At 41.0% G+C, this 19639-nt stretch overlaps 1 protein-coding gene and 1 long non-coding RNA gene across 8 annotated transcripts; one reads left to right on the top strand and one right to left on the bottom strand.

Annotated features, from left to right (window-relative positions):
- The first annotated feature begins 1689 nt into the window (after window positions 1-1689).
- LOC120567374 lies at window positions 1690-5042 on the top strand. The gene is made up of 3 exons (XR_005640560.1): window positions 1690-2084; window positions 2267-2460; window positions 4778-5042. It is a non-coding gene; the product is annotated as an uncharacterized LOC120567374 (long non-coding RNA).
- A 6987-nt stretch (window positions 5043-12029) lies between these two features.
- Window positions 12030-19148, bottom strand: LOC120567362. 7 transcript variants are annotated; one of them, XR_005640552.1, is made up of 3 exons: window positions 18848-19148; window positions 13636-13712; window positions 12030-12490 (listed from the first exon to the last, which is right to left on the bottom strand). XR_005640552.1 is itself a non-coding variant. In XM_039814326.1 (3 exons), the coding sequence occupies exons 1-3, from the start codon at window positions 16473-16475 to the stop codon at window positions 12214-12216; spliced, it is 411 nt and encodes a 136-aa protein (XP_039670260.1). In that variant the 5' UTR covers window positions 16476-18827; the 3' UTR covers window positions 12030-12213. The 7 variants fall into 7 exon arrangements, 2 of the variants coding, with proteins under 2 accessions (XP_039670260.1, XP_039670259.1); XR_005640548.1 differs by lacking the exon at window positions 18848-19148 and adding an exon at window positions 15973-18841; XR_005640549.1 differs by lacking the exon at window positions 18848-19148 and adding an exon at window positions 16419-18841.
- Window positions 19149-19639: the final 491 nt, after the last annotated feature.

Here is a 19639-nt window from a genome sequence, read left to right as displayed (position 1 = left end):
TGTAACATTATACATAGTAACGGATAATGGAATAAATTGATTTGTATTACCCACTGTGGAAAAAGTTGAGTTTGTAACTATTTTGCATGTTCATTCCGTGTTTTTGTATGTGTTACAAGCGTAGCTCTGTAGAATATTTGGGCACAGACATCTTTGGGCAAGTAGGAAGAAGGTGCAGAGATACATAGTAGCTTTTACTTGACAAACCTGAAACATCTTATCTTAGAATAAATCCTGCGCATCTAACTCCATCTACAGCCTGCAATGCAATATGCAAAAATCCAGCGCTCCCTGTTTCAGTTAACAAATCAGTGACAGCTGGCGGCTAATGGAAGAGTGTTAACTGACTCCCCCTTCCTCATATGTGCACGGACAAAGCACCAGTTCTCATGTGGCCGTTTAGCTCAGTTGGTAGAGTGGGCGCACATATGCAGAGGTTTATTCCTCAACGCAGAAGAAGGTACATGGTTCGAATTCCACCTGTGATGGTTTTCCTGCATGTCTTCACCCCTCTTTCTCCCCTTTCATATCTCAACTTTCCTATACAATAAAGGCAGACATGCCCCAAAAGCTCCAGTTCGCAGGTGTGTGGAACCATATGAAAGTTGATAGTGAAGGGAAAATCTTCTAACAAAGTTCCAATTCCGAGGTTTACCCCCGTAGCTAATATCGGAGGACTGGGGAGAGACAGAGAAGATTGGGCACTGTTGACACCTGATATCCTCAATCTGCATAAAAAGACTATTCAAATGACACCAAATATGTCTTTGGTGTATTTACTTCCACCTTTGACCCTTTTTTAGGCAAATTCGCTGTTTTGACTGTAAAGCCCTAAAAATAAAAAATTCTAATGCCCACTATGCTTTACCAACAACACATTCTGATGATGTGAGTACACACATGATGTGAAAAAAACCCGGAATACAAATTATGTTAATTTATGGTATACATGAAATTGGTTAACCATCAGCATGGTTTATATGTATTAACTTTGAATTAATTTCATCTGTAGACAGGACACAAAAATGCAGCGACTGCTGGCGGCTAATGCAACCTGAAACAAAGGTGCAGTATACCATGTAACCATTTGTGGGAATGATCCTTATTGGGGCAGTTTAAAAGGCATGTTTGGGTGTAATTTTGTTTGACCTAGTCTTAGTTCTCACTTATCCTTGAGTACCATTATTTTCTTCCTTCATGTACACCATGTAGAAATGACAATTAACAAACCTTGATCCTTAATTGTCAAACCTTGATCCTTGAAGTGTAACTGTTTATTATTCATTTTACAACTTTCTTTCCATTTAAGGTCAAGTGTGATGGCTGTGGCACCTACAGGCATGTACGCTGTGCAAAACAAGCATGTGTTCTCTGTGTCTATTGTACAGGTGAGTACATTTTCTGACATATAATGATGTCTACAACATGTTCACAGATGCTGACAACTAATTTTGTTAAACAATTTATCGCTCTTATTTTATTTAGTATAAAACATTTCGATTTCTTAAACATTAAGAGGTGATTGATAACTGCACTACGTAGTTGTACTAAACAAATAATTCATTATTCTAAAATACTACAGAGCACTTACATTCATCTTTATACTTCAGAGATCAGAAATGTAGCAGACAATGGAGAGATTTGGGGAAGTATATGGGGAGAGGACAGTCAGAAAGAGGAGGAAGAAGAAGAACAGGGAAAGGCCCAGGATAACATTGACAGTCAGAAAGAGGAAGAGGAAGAAGAACAGGGAAAGGCCCAGGAAAACAGTGAGGACAGTCCGAAAGATGAGTGAGAAGAAGAACAGGGAAAGGCCCAGGATAACATTGACGAGAGTCAGAAAGAGGAGGGAGAAGAAGAACAGGGAAAGGCCCAGGATAACATTGACGAGAGTCAGAAAGAGGAAGAAGAAGAAGACCAGGGAAAGGCCCAGGAAAACCATCGCGAACAAGGCATTATCACAGTCCCTGGTCGACTAGCGATTACGGGACCAAAAAAAAAGATGTATAAAATTAGTCCTGAAGAAATACAACGTCGGATAAGGTGAAAAAATATCCGCCCATGTCTTCCGGAGCCTTATTGGGGTAGGTTTCATGAAATGTCTGTGTGTAGTGCCAATTTCTATTCCTAATCACATTATACAGTTTCCCCTGAAATGTAACTTTTTTGTTTTTACTAATTCTGTTAGGTGTTATGTTATTTGTTAGCATTTTGTTGATAACATATGTGAGTTATGCTAAGGTATGATAAGTCATTCTCTTTCTAGGGAAGAAGGGCAAACCTGCCTCCAATTGTGCTGCAGCAGCCACCCCAAAAGAAAACCAAAACAAGTATTTTCAGCTGTCTGAGTGAGGGAGAGGCCGTGGACTTGGCAGACGGTTTTGCAGGGAGTCTGGCCCACAACGTGCATTCATCTGACATCTGTCAGGGTGTCACGAAAGACATGGCAGACAAAACAAAGTAAGTATTTTGATCCATTCCCAGTATTATAGTTTGTCAAGTCTGAAATATCACCTCAATGCAAAGCATTGCACATATCTGCAGGGCTCTCAAGTGTCACGCATTGAGCGTGACAGTCACTCATTTCGGTCTTTTTAACACGCACTCCCGCCACACATTGTATTTCTCACGCGTAAAAATTATTTATAATAAATTGAATATGCCGCAGCGCCCAAACTTTCTCTGGCTGCGCCGCTCTCACTATGGAACCGGCAGGAATCAAGCGCGTCTGGCCGTTTTACAGTTGTGCGGAGGCTCCACGCAGAGCTCTTGCAGTAGTCTACATAAGTGGCCTGATGTTTATGCTTGTGCGCTGGTGTGTGCGTTGAGCCACATGTGTGTGGGGGGGGAGTGTGTGGTACAGGGAGAAGTGAGAGAGTGACGGCGATTATCTTTGGAGCAAGTAGCGACTCTAGAGTCCTAGTAAGAGAAACAAAGTGTCTCCTCTGTTCTTTCTGACCACGGTGGGAAATGTGTAGCAGGAAAAGTTAACCCTCTCCTTGATTTCATGTTGTTTATGGAGAAATAGAACCAGGAAACGAGTCAGGGGAAATGCAACGCTACCAAGCCCATAGACCGTGACCAAGCCACGGCTTGTATCTTACATTTTTAATGTCTAAGTCGAGCCTGCCACTTATCAGCCAAACAAAAAAAAGAAAGGGGCTACACAATAGCCAATCAGAAAATAGCACTATTTTATCTGGGTAAGATTTAATGCAACAACCAATGAAAAAAAAGCAAAGCATACAGACACTTCCCTAAACATTCGCTCATTCAGAGACCAGAGACCCAAACGTGGCTCTGTGTGTGTCAGAAGGTCTGAGATCTACCGTATCAGCAGAGCAATCACGTAATGCACAGCAGACTATGGTGCAGGTAGATTATTTTCTGAAATATATTGACTATTATAACTTTATTTTTCTCAAAGTATCACGACTCTTCCAAAACTCAGATAAAAGAGATATTTTGAATGTGCACAAAGTTTTGAACATGAGCAGAAATCTTGCTCTAACAAATCATATTACAGTCCAGGGGTTTATTAATTCATTAAAATGAATTAATGTATCATTGACGTGAATAATTGTCATATGCACATTTAAGGAGGTTACTTCCTTAACAAAAGATGCAAAAGGGAAGAGTAAATGATGCTAGGCTACATGTGTGCTGACTCTGATATAATTAGAAAAGTCGATCTACAGGAGAATAAATAGATGAAAGCAATACAGAATGCCTGAGCCTAACTGCAATATATTCCATTATGTTTTTATATTTGGATTATAATCTATGTTTACCTTTACACAAAGATTTCCAGCATAAATTGATTCAGAACAAGGTATAAATAGGTGCATACAAATTCACCAGAATGCAGGAAATGAAGAGTTTAATGCTCAAAATTTTCTCCCAGACCCCCAGACTCCCTCATTATCATAAGTAACCATACAGAAAATGGATAAATACTTTGTATTTGGTCTAATTGTCAGTGCCATGTGTCAAATCTTTTATTGTGTAAATCTGAGCAATTATTAATAATAACAAAAAAAACACTAATAATAATAATATTAATGAAACACCCCTATTCCTGCGACTTGTCCAACCCGCCACCAATCTATGATCTTTTTGGGAGGGGTCACTCTTGCCTGTCTTCAAAACTTGAGAGCCCTGTATCTGTACATGTTGTTCATACACTGCTCATACTACATACCCATATTTATTCTGCTCCAATAAGGTAACTGCTAATACACTGCACATATAATATTATTGTAAACCACCTTCTGTAAAGCAACTATATAATACTGTCTACGCTGCACTTGTATATGGCATTGCACTTTTATGCTTTTTTTGCACTTTTGGTTGGACGCAAACTGCATTTCGTTGTCTTTCTACTTGTACTGTGCAGAATGATAAAGTTGAATCTAATCTAATCATTGACAGAGTGGAAACTTCAGTCATTTGCATTTATCATGCTAAAAATGTGACACTAGGCACTATGCTGATGCCTGCACTAAAGGGAAAATTATAATAAAACTGAGACGTTGAACTTTAAAGTCTATAATGTTGGTTTGGCTTTTCATGGATTCACTCTTCTGCCAAAATTGTTTTTAAAATATGTTCATAGCAAAAATGGATGCATGTGATTTAAATTTAATTCATTTATTTGAATCGACAGCCCTAGTTTGAAACCATATAACATACCGTAACATAGGTCTTATAATAATTTGTTGTTTTGCTCTGATGTCTTGGTTTGCTGTGTTTCTTCCACATATGCACTCTGTTGAAGATGTTGGAGAACAACCAAATGTATGATGCAGACTCCGCATTCAGTTTGGAAACACATTAATTTGGATCACTTCCGCTGGGGTACGTTCTTTCACACCTAAGTGACAAATTGAACCAATTAAAGTTTTAGCGGCCCACTCCTGCCTATTGCTGGGCCTGCAGCGCTCAATTAAAGACACTGACAGCGCTGTGCAGGTGGAAAAACTCCAACAACATCCGGATGGTGCTGCAGTACCCAGCTGTGTGCCATTACTTCCAAAGGCACTGGGAGGATATTGGGCACATGTGGTCAAATTATGGACGTTGCTTCAACCACTTGGATTCAGAAACGAATAATGTGATTGAACAGTAAAAATTGAATGTTTGCTCAACCTTGAATGCTGTACTTACTCATTATTACATTTCATTACATTAAATGTCATTTAGCTGACGCTTTTATCCAAAAAAGCGTTTACAAAAAAAAGCGTCTTACGATATATGTCAGAGCTAATTACAGATTTTTTTTTTTTTTCCAAAATACAGAGGATTTGATAAAAAAGTAATTCAGACACTGCATATGTCCCAGTGCCAACAACAGGAAGCACTACCCTTGGCAATCTAATCACAGAGAAATCAGTGCAAAGTCATTCAGACAATGCAGATGTCCCGGTGTCAACCACATGTTGCACTAGTACTATGGATAATCTATACACAGAGAAATTAGTGCAAAGCAATTCATACAGTACAGAAGTTTCAGTGCCAACCATGGGAAGCAGTACTACTGAGTTGACAAGTGTTGAGAAATTAACTAATATTATGCAGATTGTTAGCTATTGGACAAACATCCCCGATCCCATTCAAGACATGATAGACAGACTACATAGCCATGTTGTACAGGCAGAGTCAAGGTCAATGTCAAGGTCCCATATCCCATTAATGTTGTTGACAGAACCCATAAAATCAGACCATTATTTCCACGTCGAAAAGGTACGGTGGTTGCAGGCACTTTGCCTTGCAAAGCTGCAATACCAGCAAAGACAGTGGAAACCCCTGATTACCCTCTCAAAAAGCGATCAAGAAGCTCAACATATAAACATAAACGCTTCAGATCCTCTAAGCAATAATGGGGATCAGTAGCCTGACAAGCCAGACCCACATCAAGATGTTGGGTCTGGGAACTAACCATTGACAGGGCTCAATCCGAGGGGTGGGATAAATGGTTGTCTTTCAAATTCCCTCTGCACACATAGCGCTACAACCAGGCAGAGCAACGAAGAAGGTAGCGAAGCTAGTTGATAGATTAAACTTTTGCCGTATCCGGTCGGCAAAACTCCAAACACATCTTCCTTTTTTTAAGAATGATTTCTGTGCCGTTCTTTGTTCTTTTCTCAAAGAAAAGCTTAACTCCAAGTCTTCCAAAAGACCGCTGTTCCCAGCAGCAGCAGCCATAAGCCCGCCCACCTACTCTATACATGACGTGATTGGCCTGACCAAAATTTGTTTTTTTCAGCTCGCAAGCCAACGGAGACGGCCCAGACTGACCCTGGCTGCAAAATAAATTTGCTGCCACTAGGGTGCGTCTAGATTTCTAGGCTAGGGGGTCAGGGGTGTTATAATAAAACAAGAGTTGGTTAAGCTATGAACTCTGTGATCACGGTGACGTTGGTTCTGATATGCCGTGTGAAATTAAAAATTGTTTGTTGGTGGAAGTGATTGCCCAATGTTTGTGTAACAATATCCAGTATTAACTGAGTGTAGATGTCTGGTAGGCTCCTGAGGGGGGAAGTGGGAGTCGAGAGTCTTGGATAACCTGACGGTTGTGTGTGAATAACAGGGAGGGAGAGCAGCAGGTGCCTTAGTTGCTGTACACCTGGCCTTCAGGCGGCTGGGACAGCCTGTTTTCTTTCATCATCATGTGCTGTCTGAGCTCCTTAGCATGATTGCCGTACTGTTTAGTTCAAAAACATCCAAAACACCATACAAAAACATAGCAGCCCAGACGCAAGCTTTTATTTTGAAAAGTCGAAGCTCGTGCCGGGGACAGCACCAGCCAGGAGGGCATGAGACGGGAGGTCTCCAGGCTGCAGCCATACCCGACTCAAATATCCTTTCGGTCTAGTATATATATAAATGACGAACGAGAAGGAAGGATTGGTAGCATGCAAGCTCCCAAATTGACGCTCGTCTGAGAAATGGAGTTATGGATAATGTTCAGCTTCAGCAGCTTTACCTAAGCTAAAATATACAATGACTGAGGAAGCCTAGTGACGAGTCCATTGCAACCAGTGTTGAATTTGTTATTACCCAGTGTGGTCTCAATGTTTTATTGTTTTATTTCATGTGAATACTAGTTTACTAGATGAGTAACTTAGTATTTTAAATAATGCAGTAATGCAGGAAGTGTGCATTTAGTTTCCATGCTTATTGTGTTTCCACAACAACATTAGTGAGTAAATCTACTGAAATGGCCACCACACCATAACAGAGAAGTGTGATGCGTAAGATGAGAATGCAGAAGTTTAGTCATGTATGTCATGGCTGTAAAAAATAATGGGCATCTGTATAGCTTTGCCAAGCGCAAACCAGTACAGAAGGATTCAATAAATTGTTGGGGAAGGTCATCCCTTTTTTCCTAATCATTTTGGAGGGTCATCCAAAATGTATTGCTGGTGAAGGGAGGGTCAGGTCTTTTTTGACTAAAGATCTCAAAACTCCTCCGGTGGCCCCTGAAATAAATAACGAACAGTCCCTTACTCTCCTGAATAAAATATTTAATTTGCCGTTGGTTAAATCTCCAGCTTTATGTGTTCTTGGTCTGCTAACGGGTGATAGTTTTGAATGAACAGAGAAGATTATGGGTTCGTCTGGCCACAATAACAGGGTGTAAAATAATATTAAGACACTGGAAATCAACTAGCCCATGCTGTTTTACGGAATGGATTGAGCTGATGACAACGATGGCTACTTTTGAACGGGTTACTTATAGAGTCAGGGGTAGGGAACATATTTTCAGAGGAATATGGGGCCCTTTTTTGGATGTAATAGAAGAAATGTCTGTCTGATTTTTATAACTGGCAACTGGTGTAATCGATTGGTAGGCGTGGTAACTGTTTCTATCAAGGCATGTTTATTGTTTTACTGTTTTATTGTTTCATTTTTTTATCACATTGCATTCCTCATATTGTTAGATTTGTTTTGTGTCAAGTAAAGTTTTGGATCATCTGTTGTCCTGTCAAAATATCAATAAAAATAAAAAATATGACAACCAATTTTACTAATTATTATCATTATTTATGCTATTTCATTTTTTTGTGGGATTCACTTTTTCTCTGTTCGAGAGTTGTGGGTTAGGGGTAAAGAAGTGTGTATGGGTCGGTAATAGAGAGCCTTTATGTACGTATGTACGTATGTAAGTTGTATGTGTCATGTATGTGTCTTATGGTTCGTTTTATGTTGGACCCCCTTGAAAATGTGATGGTTCATCTCAGGCGCTATCCTTCAATGCATTCCTTCAAACTTGGTCAGATATATTTTGATTGCACAACTAGTCTTCTTTTTGGAGTGATTACTGGCTTTAACATTTTCTAACCATGCCCATACTTATTTTAATTATAACTGTTTGACTGTAACACATGGGTGTCAGTATGATTACAAACTGATCCATGTAGAGCAGCAGTCAAACATTCAACACACACACACATACACACACACACACACACACACACACACACACACACACACACACACACACACACACACGTATAGGCGCACATCAGACAGACAGACACAAGTCTTTCCCTTGTTAAGCTTTAAAGTGTTCATATTATGCTTTTTGGCTTTTTCCTTTTCCTTTATTGTGTCATATATCCTTTTTGCTGCATGTAATAGCTTTACAAAGTGAAAAAGCCCAAAGTCCATCCCAAAGGGACTTACTATCTCCAACAGAAAACACTGTTCACAAACTGCTCCAAACAGCTCTATTGTAGTCCAGCCTTTACTTCAGGGACAAATGTGTGTGACTTTGTAACACACATTATAATGCTCGTCTAGCTGCTAGTGTGGCATGCCCTCAAACTCTGCTTCTGATTAGCTAGTAGTCATTACCTAGGTACCGCGCATGTGCAACTTCCAACAAAGATGGAACAGAAGTGAGATGCCTCAGTCTGTAGCTAAAACCCGACAGCTCAACACACAGGGTGAAAAGAGGAGCTGCAGCAATGGGCAGTACAACAAAAAAAGGGTATTTTATGAAAATTAAACCATGTAAACCTATTCTGGTCCCTCTAAATACAATTATGAACCCGAAAATGAGCATAATATGAGCACTTTGATTAATATGTAATGGGCAACAGTGCCAAAAGCAGCAGTGAGATCAAGCAATACTAAAATCAAAATTTTCTGGGAGCCACTGTTGATCTTAAGGTCATTATTGTAATTACTCTTATGAGATCTGTTTCAGTGCTATGATCGGCTTTGAAACCCGATTGGTATGTATCATATATATATTGAATTGAGTGAATTGAAAGATATTCATCCAGTTGTTTGTATCAGGTATTTTGTTGGAGATTGGTCTGTAGTTATTAATTATACCTGGATCAAAATTATATTTCTTCAACAGAGGTGAAACTACAGCATGCTTGAGAGAAGCAGGAAAAATACCAGTCTGCAGAGAGCTATGAATAATATTTTCTACTGTATTCATAAAGTAATGAAAGACTGATTTGAGCGGTTTGGTAGGGATGGAATCAAGAGAACAAGTATAAGACTTTAGGTACTGAATTACTCCTTCCAGATCTTTGGAGTTGACAGGTGAGAATTTTGACATTGAGCTCATGACAGTAAATTGGTGTGAGGGTGAGGCGGAGCTAGATGTATTGCTGCAAGTTGGAAACATTGCCTTGTTCCAGCCTCTAAAATGTGAGGATGTGCAATTTCTTTGTCTTACATTGTCTAATGCGATAGTTAAATGCAGATTGTTATGGGTTTTGGACTATTAGACAAAACAAATCATTTAAAGAGGTCTGCTTCAAATTATGCTCGTTACACATATTATTTACAATGTCTTTGACATTTTAATGCCCAAATAAATATTTGATAAATCAACTTTACAATTAGTTTCAGCAATAGTCAGCAAGTAACCTCAGCAATGAACACAGTTCTTGGAAGCATCTCTCATAGTTGCACTTCATTTTGTAATTCATAATTAATGATCATGTAAGGGCTAAAGGTTGTGTCCCTGTTTCTGTGTGCACACCACTTTTTTTGCATCTTTGCATGGCAGTGTGTGTATAGTGTTTGTGTAGCTTCATTTTAAATGCCAGAGGTCAACAGAGCCACTCAGCCTCATTTTCCTATTAATAAGTTATGCAGAGAAGTCAACAACCAAACTGACATTGTAGCTTGCAGTGAAACTCATTAAGTGGAGGCAATTTGCATGAAGGTGTGGCTGTTTAAAAATGCATAAGAATTAAAAATGTAACAGAATGAGTGCCCTTGCATAAAGTAACCCAAAGATGGGAATTAATTTAAATTTTCAATTATATTTATAGCGTCAAATCATAATAGACGTTATGTCAGGACACTTTATAGATAGAGTAGGTTAAACCACACTCACTAATTTACAGAGACTCAACAGTGAGAAAAACTGTTTTCTTTATGGTTTTTGGGAGAGAGAGAAAGTAGCGGAGTACAGTAGAGGAGCCTGGTAGCTGAAGGAGCTGGCTCCCATTCTACTTTTGGAGACTCTAGGAACCACAAGTAACTCTGCTTTCTGGGAGTGCAATAGGGTACTGTGAGCTCTTTAAAATATGATTAGTGCATTAAGAGCTTTGTAGGTCAGGAGAATTTAAATTCAATTCTGGATTTTACATGAAGCTAATCAAGAGGAGCTAATACGGGAGAAATATGATCTCTTTTCCTGTTTTTTTGTCAGCATGCTGCAGCATTCTGGATCAACTGGAGAGTATTAAGGGACTTATTGGAGCAGTGAAAATAACAATAGTTAGCTTTAAAGTAACCAATGCATGGACTACTTTTTCTGCATTTATTAAGCATTAATAATAAAATGTAAACATAACCTGCTTACAGTCAACAGACTTAAAATTAAAATACTACAACTAAAAAAATTGTGGTGGAAGTTTTCTATGAAGCATCAGAGTAAACAAATATCAATGATAAAAATGAAAACGAATAAAGACTGTTTGAGATTTTAAACCAAAGTCTGGTCTTTGAGCATTTATTATATTTTGCAAAATATGAGAATACAGATTCAAAGGTACATGCAGTACAACTGAATGAGCATTACTAAACTAAAATCTAAACATCACATCATCATATAGTCAAAACCCTTCTGCTCACCCCTCTAACTTTATCTTTTAGCCTGGCCATAGTTGAAAAGAGGACATCACCAAAAAGTCAAACCATCCTCACCTTCCTCCCTGCTCTCTGTTCCCAACATTAGTCTAAACAATAGTTTATCTCAGGAGGCAGTAGGAGACATGGTTTGTGGCCTTCTCGACTTTGTCTGCTAAAAAGTTAAACAAAATGAGAAGCTAGAGTTTCTTAAACAAAAACCACTAGGCTAATAGTTCATGGCTGCAGATGTCCCTCTCTGGCCTTTAAGAGTCTAAGAGGAAGGAACAGCATTTTTGTGGAGGTTTAAAACAATCTTTAAGCAAATGGTTATAATCATTAATCAATAATGGTTAAAATAAAATTTGCATAATCACACAAAATACATTTTACTTTAAAAATTCAAACCTTATTTCTTAAAGATTCAAACATCAAACATATCTTAGATTTAATCACAAAATTCAACCTTTACTTCTTAAAGATTCAAACTTATGGATATAATTGTCTATTGCTGAAATGCTGTTTTTTAAAGAGGTACAAAAAAAAAACCTTTTTAATTGTAGCAAGCGTTCACGTCTAAGTAAAAATAATAAAACAACAAATTTTAATCAGTCTCACACAGTATCAGAAACAGTATCCAGAACCTCATCATCATATCTTTCTAACATTACGAATGCAAAAATCACAAATGCAGTAATGAAGAATAAACTCAGTACAAATTTGGACCCCCCGAATCTCCTCGGAGGGTACCATTTCAGTAGTTTCTCGTGCTGCTCCATCATGTGTGCATATCACAGCACTCTGCTCCTGTATGTTTGTGTGTGCCTGAGCACACTGCTCTGAGTCACAGAGGAATGTCAACAGTTCCTCAGTGTAAAGAAAACAAGGACTGTGCTGTGAGTGTCAGAGCATCAGAATGAGTGTTTTTCAGGAATGTGCTGTGTTCAAAAAGGTACAATACCAGTATGTTGGTCACACTTTCTCTCCTCCTTCAGTGTGTTTGCAAATCAGTGAGAAAAACTCCAGTTTTCCCCCGATTGATTTCAGAGATAGCACAGAACGCCGTCTGTCAAGCTGGTCTCTGAATCGATTTCCCTCGTAGGTGACTCAGCAGGGAACCTGCTCGTCACTTGTTGCAGGTGTTAGCGAACCTGGCACCTCTCCTGGGTCCGGAACCTGTTTGCAGTGTGTTGCGTGCACCCACGTGGATCGTTCCGCGACCTTGACTGCTGTGTGAGTGACCAGGAGGATCTGGAAGGGTCCTTCCCACCGTCTGGACTGCCAGTTCTTCCTCCTGAAGCTTTTGATCACAACAAAGTCCCCAGGCCGGAGCTTATGCAGTGGTCCCTCAGCTGGTTTAGGCAGACCCGCTGAAACCTGTTTTCTTATGTCAGAAAGAGCAGAAGAAAGTTGGGTGCAGTATTTCAACATGTCATGTTCACATAGAGCTGTTGAGGGAATTGCCGCCTTTGGCATTTCTGTCCTTTCATAAGGAGGCCTGGCAAACAGAATCTCATATGGACTGAGATTGGAACGAGATTGTGTACGCATTCGCATATACATTAGGACCAAAGGAAGCGCCTTTGTCCAAGGGAGGCCTGTGTCTGCACAGCATTTAGCTAGTTTTGCTTTTAACGTCCCATTAATGCGTTCCACCAATCCCGCGGACTGGGGATGATAAGCGCACGCGTCTTTGATGTTTATCCCGATAAACAAGCTTATTTGTGTTATCGCTGAGTTTACAAAATGAGCTCCATTGTCGCTAGACACAAGGCTCGGTATTCCCCATCTGGGAATGATTTCAGTCATTAGAGCTTTTGCCACCACTGAAGCTGTCTGTCTTTTGGCCGGAAACACCTCCACCCATTTAGAGAACATATCAACCATAACGAGGCAATGTTTTTTCCCCTCTGACGGTGTTAGCTCAACAAAATCCATCATCAAATGTTCAAATGGTCGTGTTGGTGGTTGGTGTGCTGCCTGTCGTGTTACATTCACTCAATTTTTCTGCAAATGTAGTGAACCCCTTTGTAAACCATGTCTGTGTGATAGCTACCATCATTCCCCCTTTTGAGATATGGTCTAACCCATGTGTCAACTTAGCAAAATGTGGGAAAAAGTGTTTTGGGAGACATGGTTTAGAATCTGGCCCTAGCCAGATGCCAGTGTTAAAGGTGCACCCTACTGTTTTCCACTGTTGTCTTTCTTGTGGTGTAGCATGTGTCTGCATAGCAATGACAGACTCTGGGAGTGAGAAGTGATCCTCTGCAGTGTGAGCTAAGGTGTCAAGTGTGAGGGCAGGCGCGCGCGCGCTTTGGCAGCTATATCAGCACGACTGTTACCCCTAGAGACAGCATCTGCGCTCCTTGTGTGTCAGTGCATTTACATACAGCCACCCGTGTTGGTAGTAGAATAGCAGTCAAAAGATCATTGATCAAATGATGATGTAAAATGGGCTTACCGTCAGATTTCAGAAATTGTTGGTGCTTCCACAGTGCACCAAAGTCATGCACTACTCCAAAAGCATACCTTGAGTCCGTGAAGATGGTAACAGATGAGCCATCAGCCAACTTCCATGCTTCCGTGAGGGCAATGAGCTCAGCAGCCTGTGCAGACAAATGGTTTGGGAGAGATTTAGCAATCATAGTTTCAGTGTCAGAAACTACAGCAAATCCTACCTGTCCCTGTCCTGTTTGTGGGCAGCGCGAGGCTGACCCATCTACATACAAAATGAGGTCTGGATTCTCTAAGGGAGTATCCGAAAGATCTGGGCGAGGTGTGCATGTTTGCGCCAGCTCTGCCAGACAGTCATGTGGTTCTCCGTCCTCTGGTGTAGGCATAAGAGAAGCAGGGTTAAGTACAGTACAACGTTTAACTGTTACGTTAGGCATGTCAAGAAGTACTGTATGATAACGTAGGTATCGTGCTGCAGACAAATGTGAAGCCTTTTGTTCAAGTAGGATCAAAGAGACAGCATGTGGGACTAGCAGTGTGAGTGGAGCATATCCTACTATGTCACGTGATGCTGCCAAGGCCCTTTCAGCAGCTGCTACAGCCCTGAGACAAATCGGAAGGCCTGCTGCAACTGGATCGAGTTTTGCAGAGAAATAGGCCACTGGTCTTAACCTGTCTCCATGCGGCTGCAGGAGAACAGATGTCATGCATCCTACGCGTTCATCCACTGTCTGAGTGAAATGAAGATTTGGGTTTGGCAAACCTAAGGTTGGGGGACTTTGAAAGGCCTTTTTAAGATCTACAAAGGCCTGCTCAGCCTCAACAGTCCAGGTTACCAAATTGTGTGCAGTCAGTCCCTTACCGTGTATCACGTCCCCTAAAGGTTGAACAAGTTCCGCGTAATTTGGGATGAAAACACGACAGTAGGAACACATCCCTAAAAATGACATCATTTGTTTTTTCGTTACCGGTTTTGGTAGGGAAACAATTGCCTCAATTCGCGAAGGAGACAAGGTTTTCCCTGACCCCGAAATGTCATGTCCCAGGAAGTGGACCTCTTGTTTTACAAATTGCAATTTCTTAAGACTGGCTTTGTGTCCCTCAGTTGCAAGATGACACAATAGCGCAATCGTGTCTTGCTCACACAGCTCTTGTGTTGAGCTTCCAATCAAAATGTCGTCTACGTACTGCAGCAGACTTGAACCTGGGTTTGGTGTGAAGCTCTCTAGGCTGTCGCGCGCGCAGGTTCATTGTAGATCATCGGAGATTCAGTGTATCCCTGACAAAGGCGTGTGAAAGTGTATGGTTTTCCATCAAACAGGAAAGCGAACCAAAACTGACTGTCTTTGTCCACCGGGACACTGAAAAAAGCATTAGACAAATCAACGACAGAGAACCATTTAGCATCACTTTTAATTCCCTGTAGGATTGTGTATGGATTTGGCACATTTGGTGCGCGCGCATGAACAGCTGCATTGACAGCTTTCAAGTCCTGAACAAAACGCCATTCTGTCGGAATGCCTTTTGGCCGTATTTTCTTTACCGGAAAAATCGGTGTTCTTAACAGGAGAATCTGGACACGGAATTATAACTCCTGTATCCAATAAGGAGTTAAAAGCGTCGGATTCCATCAATAGCTTCCTGTTTTAACGGATATTGATGTTTCTGTGGTCTGTAGTCCGAACGTGGTATTATGACGACAGGTTGACAATTTTTAATCAACCCCCGTCAAATTTATGTAGTCGCGAAGTATGTTGGCACTTTGGCTAAAAGTGGTGAGACGTCAGTAGGTAAAATGTCGTTTTTACCGTGCAAAATGTGTCTGTTGTAGACGCAGTTTCACTCAATATATAGATACTGCGGATACAAGGCACGCGCCATGATAAAAGTTTTCTATAATTTCCTGTTGAGGGAGAATATGAAATACAGTCATCAGCCGTGTCAGTCCAGTCAGTCAGTTTCTCACAGGTCATGACAAAGTGTCCCGGGTCTGTCTCCTGGTCTGTTGGAGACAAAGAGAGAAGAATATGAGCTACAGAGTTAGAAAGTCACTGCGCATGTGTGCGTGTGCCAGTAGACGTAAGACAACTCTTGCTCGTCCTTGGACTGGTCAAGGAATTTGTCAACATATTCTTCGTCTGGAGTTGGGGAGACAAGAGAGATACAATGCATTTGTTGTGGTGTTCTCATCACTGCTAAAGGTGACACTAGTTGTGCTTCTGTCAGGAGGTCGATAGCCCGACAAAGGTTAATGTCCCATAGAAATGTGAAGGAGTGTGTGCTTTTTGATTTTAACAAAAACATGTCAGGAAAAAGATGATTTTTGTCAAAACGCACAACCCTGAGGCCAGTGGGGGTAGGAATTACCCCTATACCAAAAACACACATTAGATCTCTTCCTAATAAATTTACCGGGCACACAGGTGAGAGCAAAAATGAACATTTTGCTCTTCTCTCTGGGTCTGGATCTGTAGAATCTGTGTGCACACAAGTCATTGGAACGGTAAATTTCTCTGGCATTATCATACCACTTGCACTTCTAGAAAGAATTACCCTACCAGAAAGTTTTTGTTTTGGAAACAATGATTTTTTCAAAACCGAATTTGTAGCCCCTGAATCAACCAAGAATTCTATTTCCCTCCCCTGTATTGTCAACACTGTTGTAGGCAATTTTTTATACACATCTGATGAATACATAGCATAAGTAGGCATTTTCTCTGCTAATTCCTTCTGTTCTATATGCTGTATTGCATCTAGTATGTTTTGCTTATTGTTTGGGGGTGGTGTAGATGTTTGTGGTATGCAGGAAAGCATGTCTTCATTGCAAGCATGTGTATCTGTGTGTGTGTGCATGTTACCCTCCTTAACAGGCGCACTCGTGTCATCCAGTCCGTCCATTCCACCCGTCTTTCCATCCCCCACCGCCTGTCAATCTGCAAACTGCTGAGGGTCGTTGCGCTGTCCCTTAGACGAGTCCTTCTTGGGGTGGGGACATTCGTAGGCCCAATGCTCTTTCTCGCCACAGTTGTAGCAAGTGTCTTTGTCCACTATCGGTGTGTTGCCACGGCCCCTGCCTCTGCTTCCTCTGCCTTTTCCTCTGCCTCTGCCTCTGCCTTTTCCTCTGCCCGCATTCCTTCTTTCTTGAGACATTGCTGCCACAGTTTTTATGAGGGTTAACTGTGCAGCATCACTGTTTTGTTGTCTTTTCTTCTCCGTCTTGTCTCTTGTGCTGGTCAGGATTTTCTCAGCATGTCTAGCATGTCTAACAATCTCCATCAGGGCTGAATCGGGCAGTCCAATGCAGGTTTTGTCCACTTCAGCTCGTATGTCAGGGAGCAGCCCACTCAAAAACACGTTTTTGAAATGAGCTTCCCAAAGTTCAACCACTGCTCCGGCGGCAGTGGTGCGAGCGATGCCGCTGTGTCTATCAAAAGTCTCAGAAAGCCGGTACTGGAAGTCCTCCACCGTCTCGCCTTTATACTGCTTGGTGTTTGTCACACGTGTCATGTCGATTCTGTCTGGAAACACGGTCTCTAGTCCGGTGGAGAGATCATCCAGCAGGTCATTGTAGCCATCATTTGCTCTATTTGCGAGATTTGGATGGAGAATGACTGGATCATTGGTTGGGTCTTCGGGGAGAAGGTGTCGGATCTTTGCATACTCCATAGGCCCCAGGTTTACCATCAGAAGATGTCGTATTTCTGGAACACTGGGCAGAAAAGTCTCAATGAATGCCTGAAGGGCTATGGTAAATTGTGCACCAGAGTTTTTGCACGGGGGAAGGTGGCTTGTCGCTTGTCTAATGTCTAATTCAGTCCAGGCCCTATACACCAGGCCTATTCCCCCTCCTTGTGTAGGGACTTGAATCATGGGAAATGCATCAGCTTCATCTCCGTCCTCATCAGTTTCCTCTGTGAGGCCTTGGAATACTGGCAATCCAGCGGTCGCAGCTGCTTCAGTGCGGCGGAGGAGTGAGATGAGCTGTTCCCGTGCCCGATCGCCTCTCGTCTGTCGGGTCGTTGGTACCGTGGCTGCTCTCTTCCTCTTCCGTGTGGCGGGGGTCCACGATTTTCAAACTCGGATAGAGAGGAGAAAATGTGTCAGTGACATTGTTCATATCTTTTTCTTTTTTCTCTTTTTCTTTTTTCTCTTTTTTGTTAGTATCAGTCATGCTCAGAAGTGTCATCTGTTTCTGCAACTGTTTTCTCTCTCTGTTATCAGCTTCTTTCATCCACACATTAAAACATGCCTTAATATCCTCAATTTGCTCTAAGACCTCTGTTTTAATTGTTTTCTTCCCCTTCAATTTTTTCTCCTCTGTCTGTAGATCTAATTTTAGCATCCTGAGCTTCGCTACACTCAGGGAACCATTTGGCGGAAAGCCAAAGCTTTTAGACCAATAAGATAGACACCGCAAACAATCCGGTCCATGTTTATGAGTCATTTCATCCACTATGGGTCCAGTTACATCACTGGAACGGGAAATTTCGTTTCCCATAATTGATTCTTGGACTTTATAGTATACTATGTCTTTGTTCGATGTGATCGTCACCACACCGCGAGGTTATTTGTTCGGGAAACTTGCGTGAAAACCCGTGTACAGCCCTGCGGACGAAATCAACTTAATAGTCAAATAACTTGACCTATTTAGTATGTTTTCGCCTTGTTGCAGTCTGTCTCTAAATAATCAAGAGGCTCTTTTTAGAGTAAGGTTACGACCCAGACCGTCCTGCAGGTTGTCCTTAAAAGGTTCAGAACTTGTTTAGAGTATCGTTACAACCCAGACTGTCCTGCAGGTTGTTCTTAAAGGGTCCAGCACTCACTTAGAGTATAGACTATTTGTTTTTGTTCGGGAAACTTGTATGAAAAACCCGGTGCGACCCTGCAGTCAAAATCTCTTAAATAGTTAACTATTTAATTTACTTCTGCAGTCCGCCTCTTTAATCAAGAAACGTGCTATCAGTTTCGTAGATTAATTCTTTAGGCCTTGCCTATTGTTCTGCCAGTTCTCTTACTGGTCTTGTCCGTCAATCAATTGTCTTATCACCATATGAGAATTCAATCATAAATATGTCCGTGTCTGCCAAAAGATGTCATTCATAACCTCAGTTATGTTTTTATTACCCAAAATGACCAACAACACACATCTAAATACTCAGTCTCAAAAGTCAGAATAAGTTTCATTTGTTTGTATAACACACTAATGATTTTTGCAATTATTCATTTTGATATAATTGACCAGATATTGATTTTACAATCCAATTAAATTGTTTAATTTGGATCTTACCCGTGCTGCCAGAAATCTCTTCCTGTTCGTTTTACGGAGTGGAAAAACAGCTTGGAGTCCTCCGCGGTCCTGGCCTCCTTCTCTCTGAAAATGTTTTTATTTCGAGGTATAGAAGCAGGCTGATCGTTGATCTCCTGGTTTGCAAAACCCCAGGCCCACGGAGTCCTCCGTGCCGCTGTTCACAACCGTCCTGCTCTAGACAACGCCAAAATGTGGTGGAAGTTTTCTATGAAGCATCAGAGTAAACAAATATCAATGATAAAAATGAAAACGAATAAAGACTGTTTGAGATTTTAAACCAAAGTCTGGTCTTTGAGCATTTATTATATTTTGCAAAATATGAGAATACAGATTCAAAGGTACATGCAGTACAACTGAATGAGCATTACTAAACTAAAATCTAAACATCACATCATCATATAGTCAAAACCTCTCTCAAGCCACCCCTCTAACTTTATCTTTTAGCCTGGCCATAGTTGAAAAGAGGACATCACCAAAAAGTCAAACCATCCTCACCTTCCTCCCTGCTCTCTGTTCCCAACATTAGTCTAAACAATAGTTTATCTCAGGAGGCAGTAGGAGACATGGTTTGTGGCCTTCTCGACTTTGTCTGCTAAAAAGTTAAACAAAATGAGAAGCTAGAGTTTCTTAAACAAAAACCACTAGGCTAATAGTTCATGGCTGCAGATGTCCTTCTCTGGCCTTTAAGAGTCTAAGAGGAAGGAACAGCATTTTTGTGGAGGTTTAAAACAATCTTTAAGCAAATGGTTATAATCATTAATCAATAAGGGT

The sequence above is a fragment of the Perca fluviatilis genome, chromosome 10, assembly GCF_010015445.1.
Source record: "Perca fluviatilis chromosome 10, GENO_Pfluv_1.0, whole genome shotgun sequence".
In the NCBI taxonomy this organism is placed as follows: Eukaryota; Metazoa; Chordata; class Actinopteri; order Perciformes; family Percidae; genus Perca; species Perca fluviatilis.
Note: the sequence above shows the minus strand (reverse complement) of the source record. Positions and strands in the feature narration are given on the sequence as shown.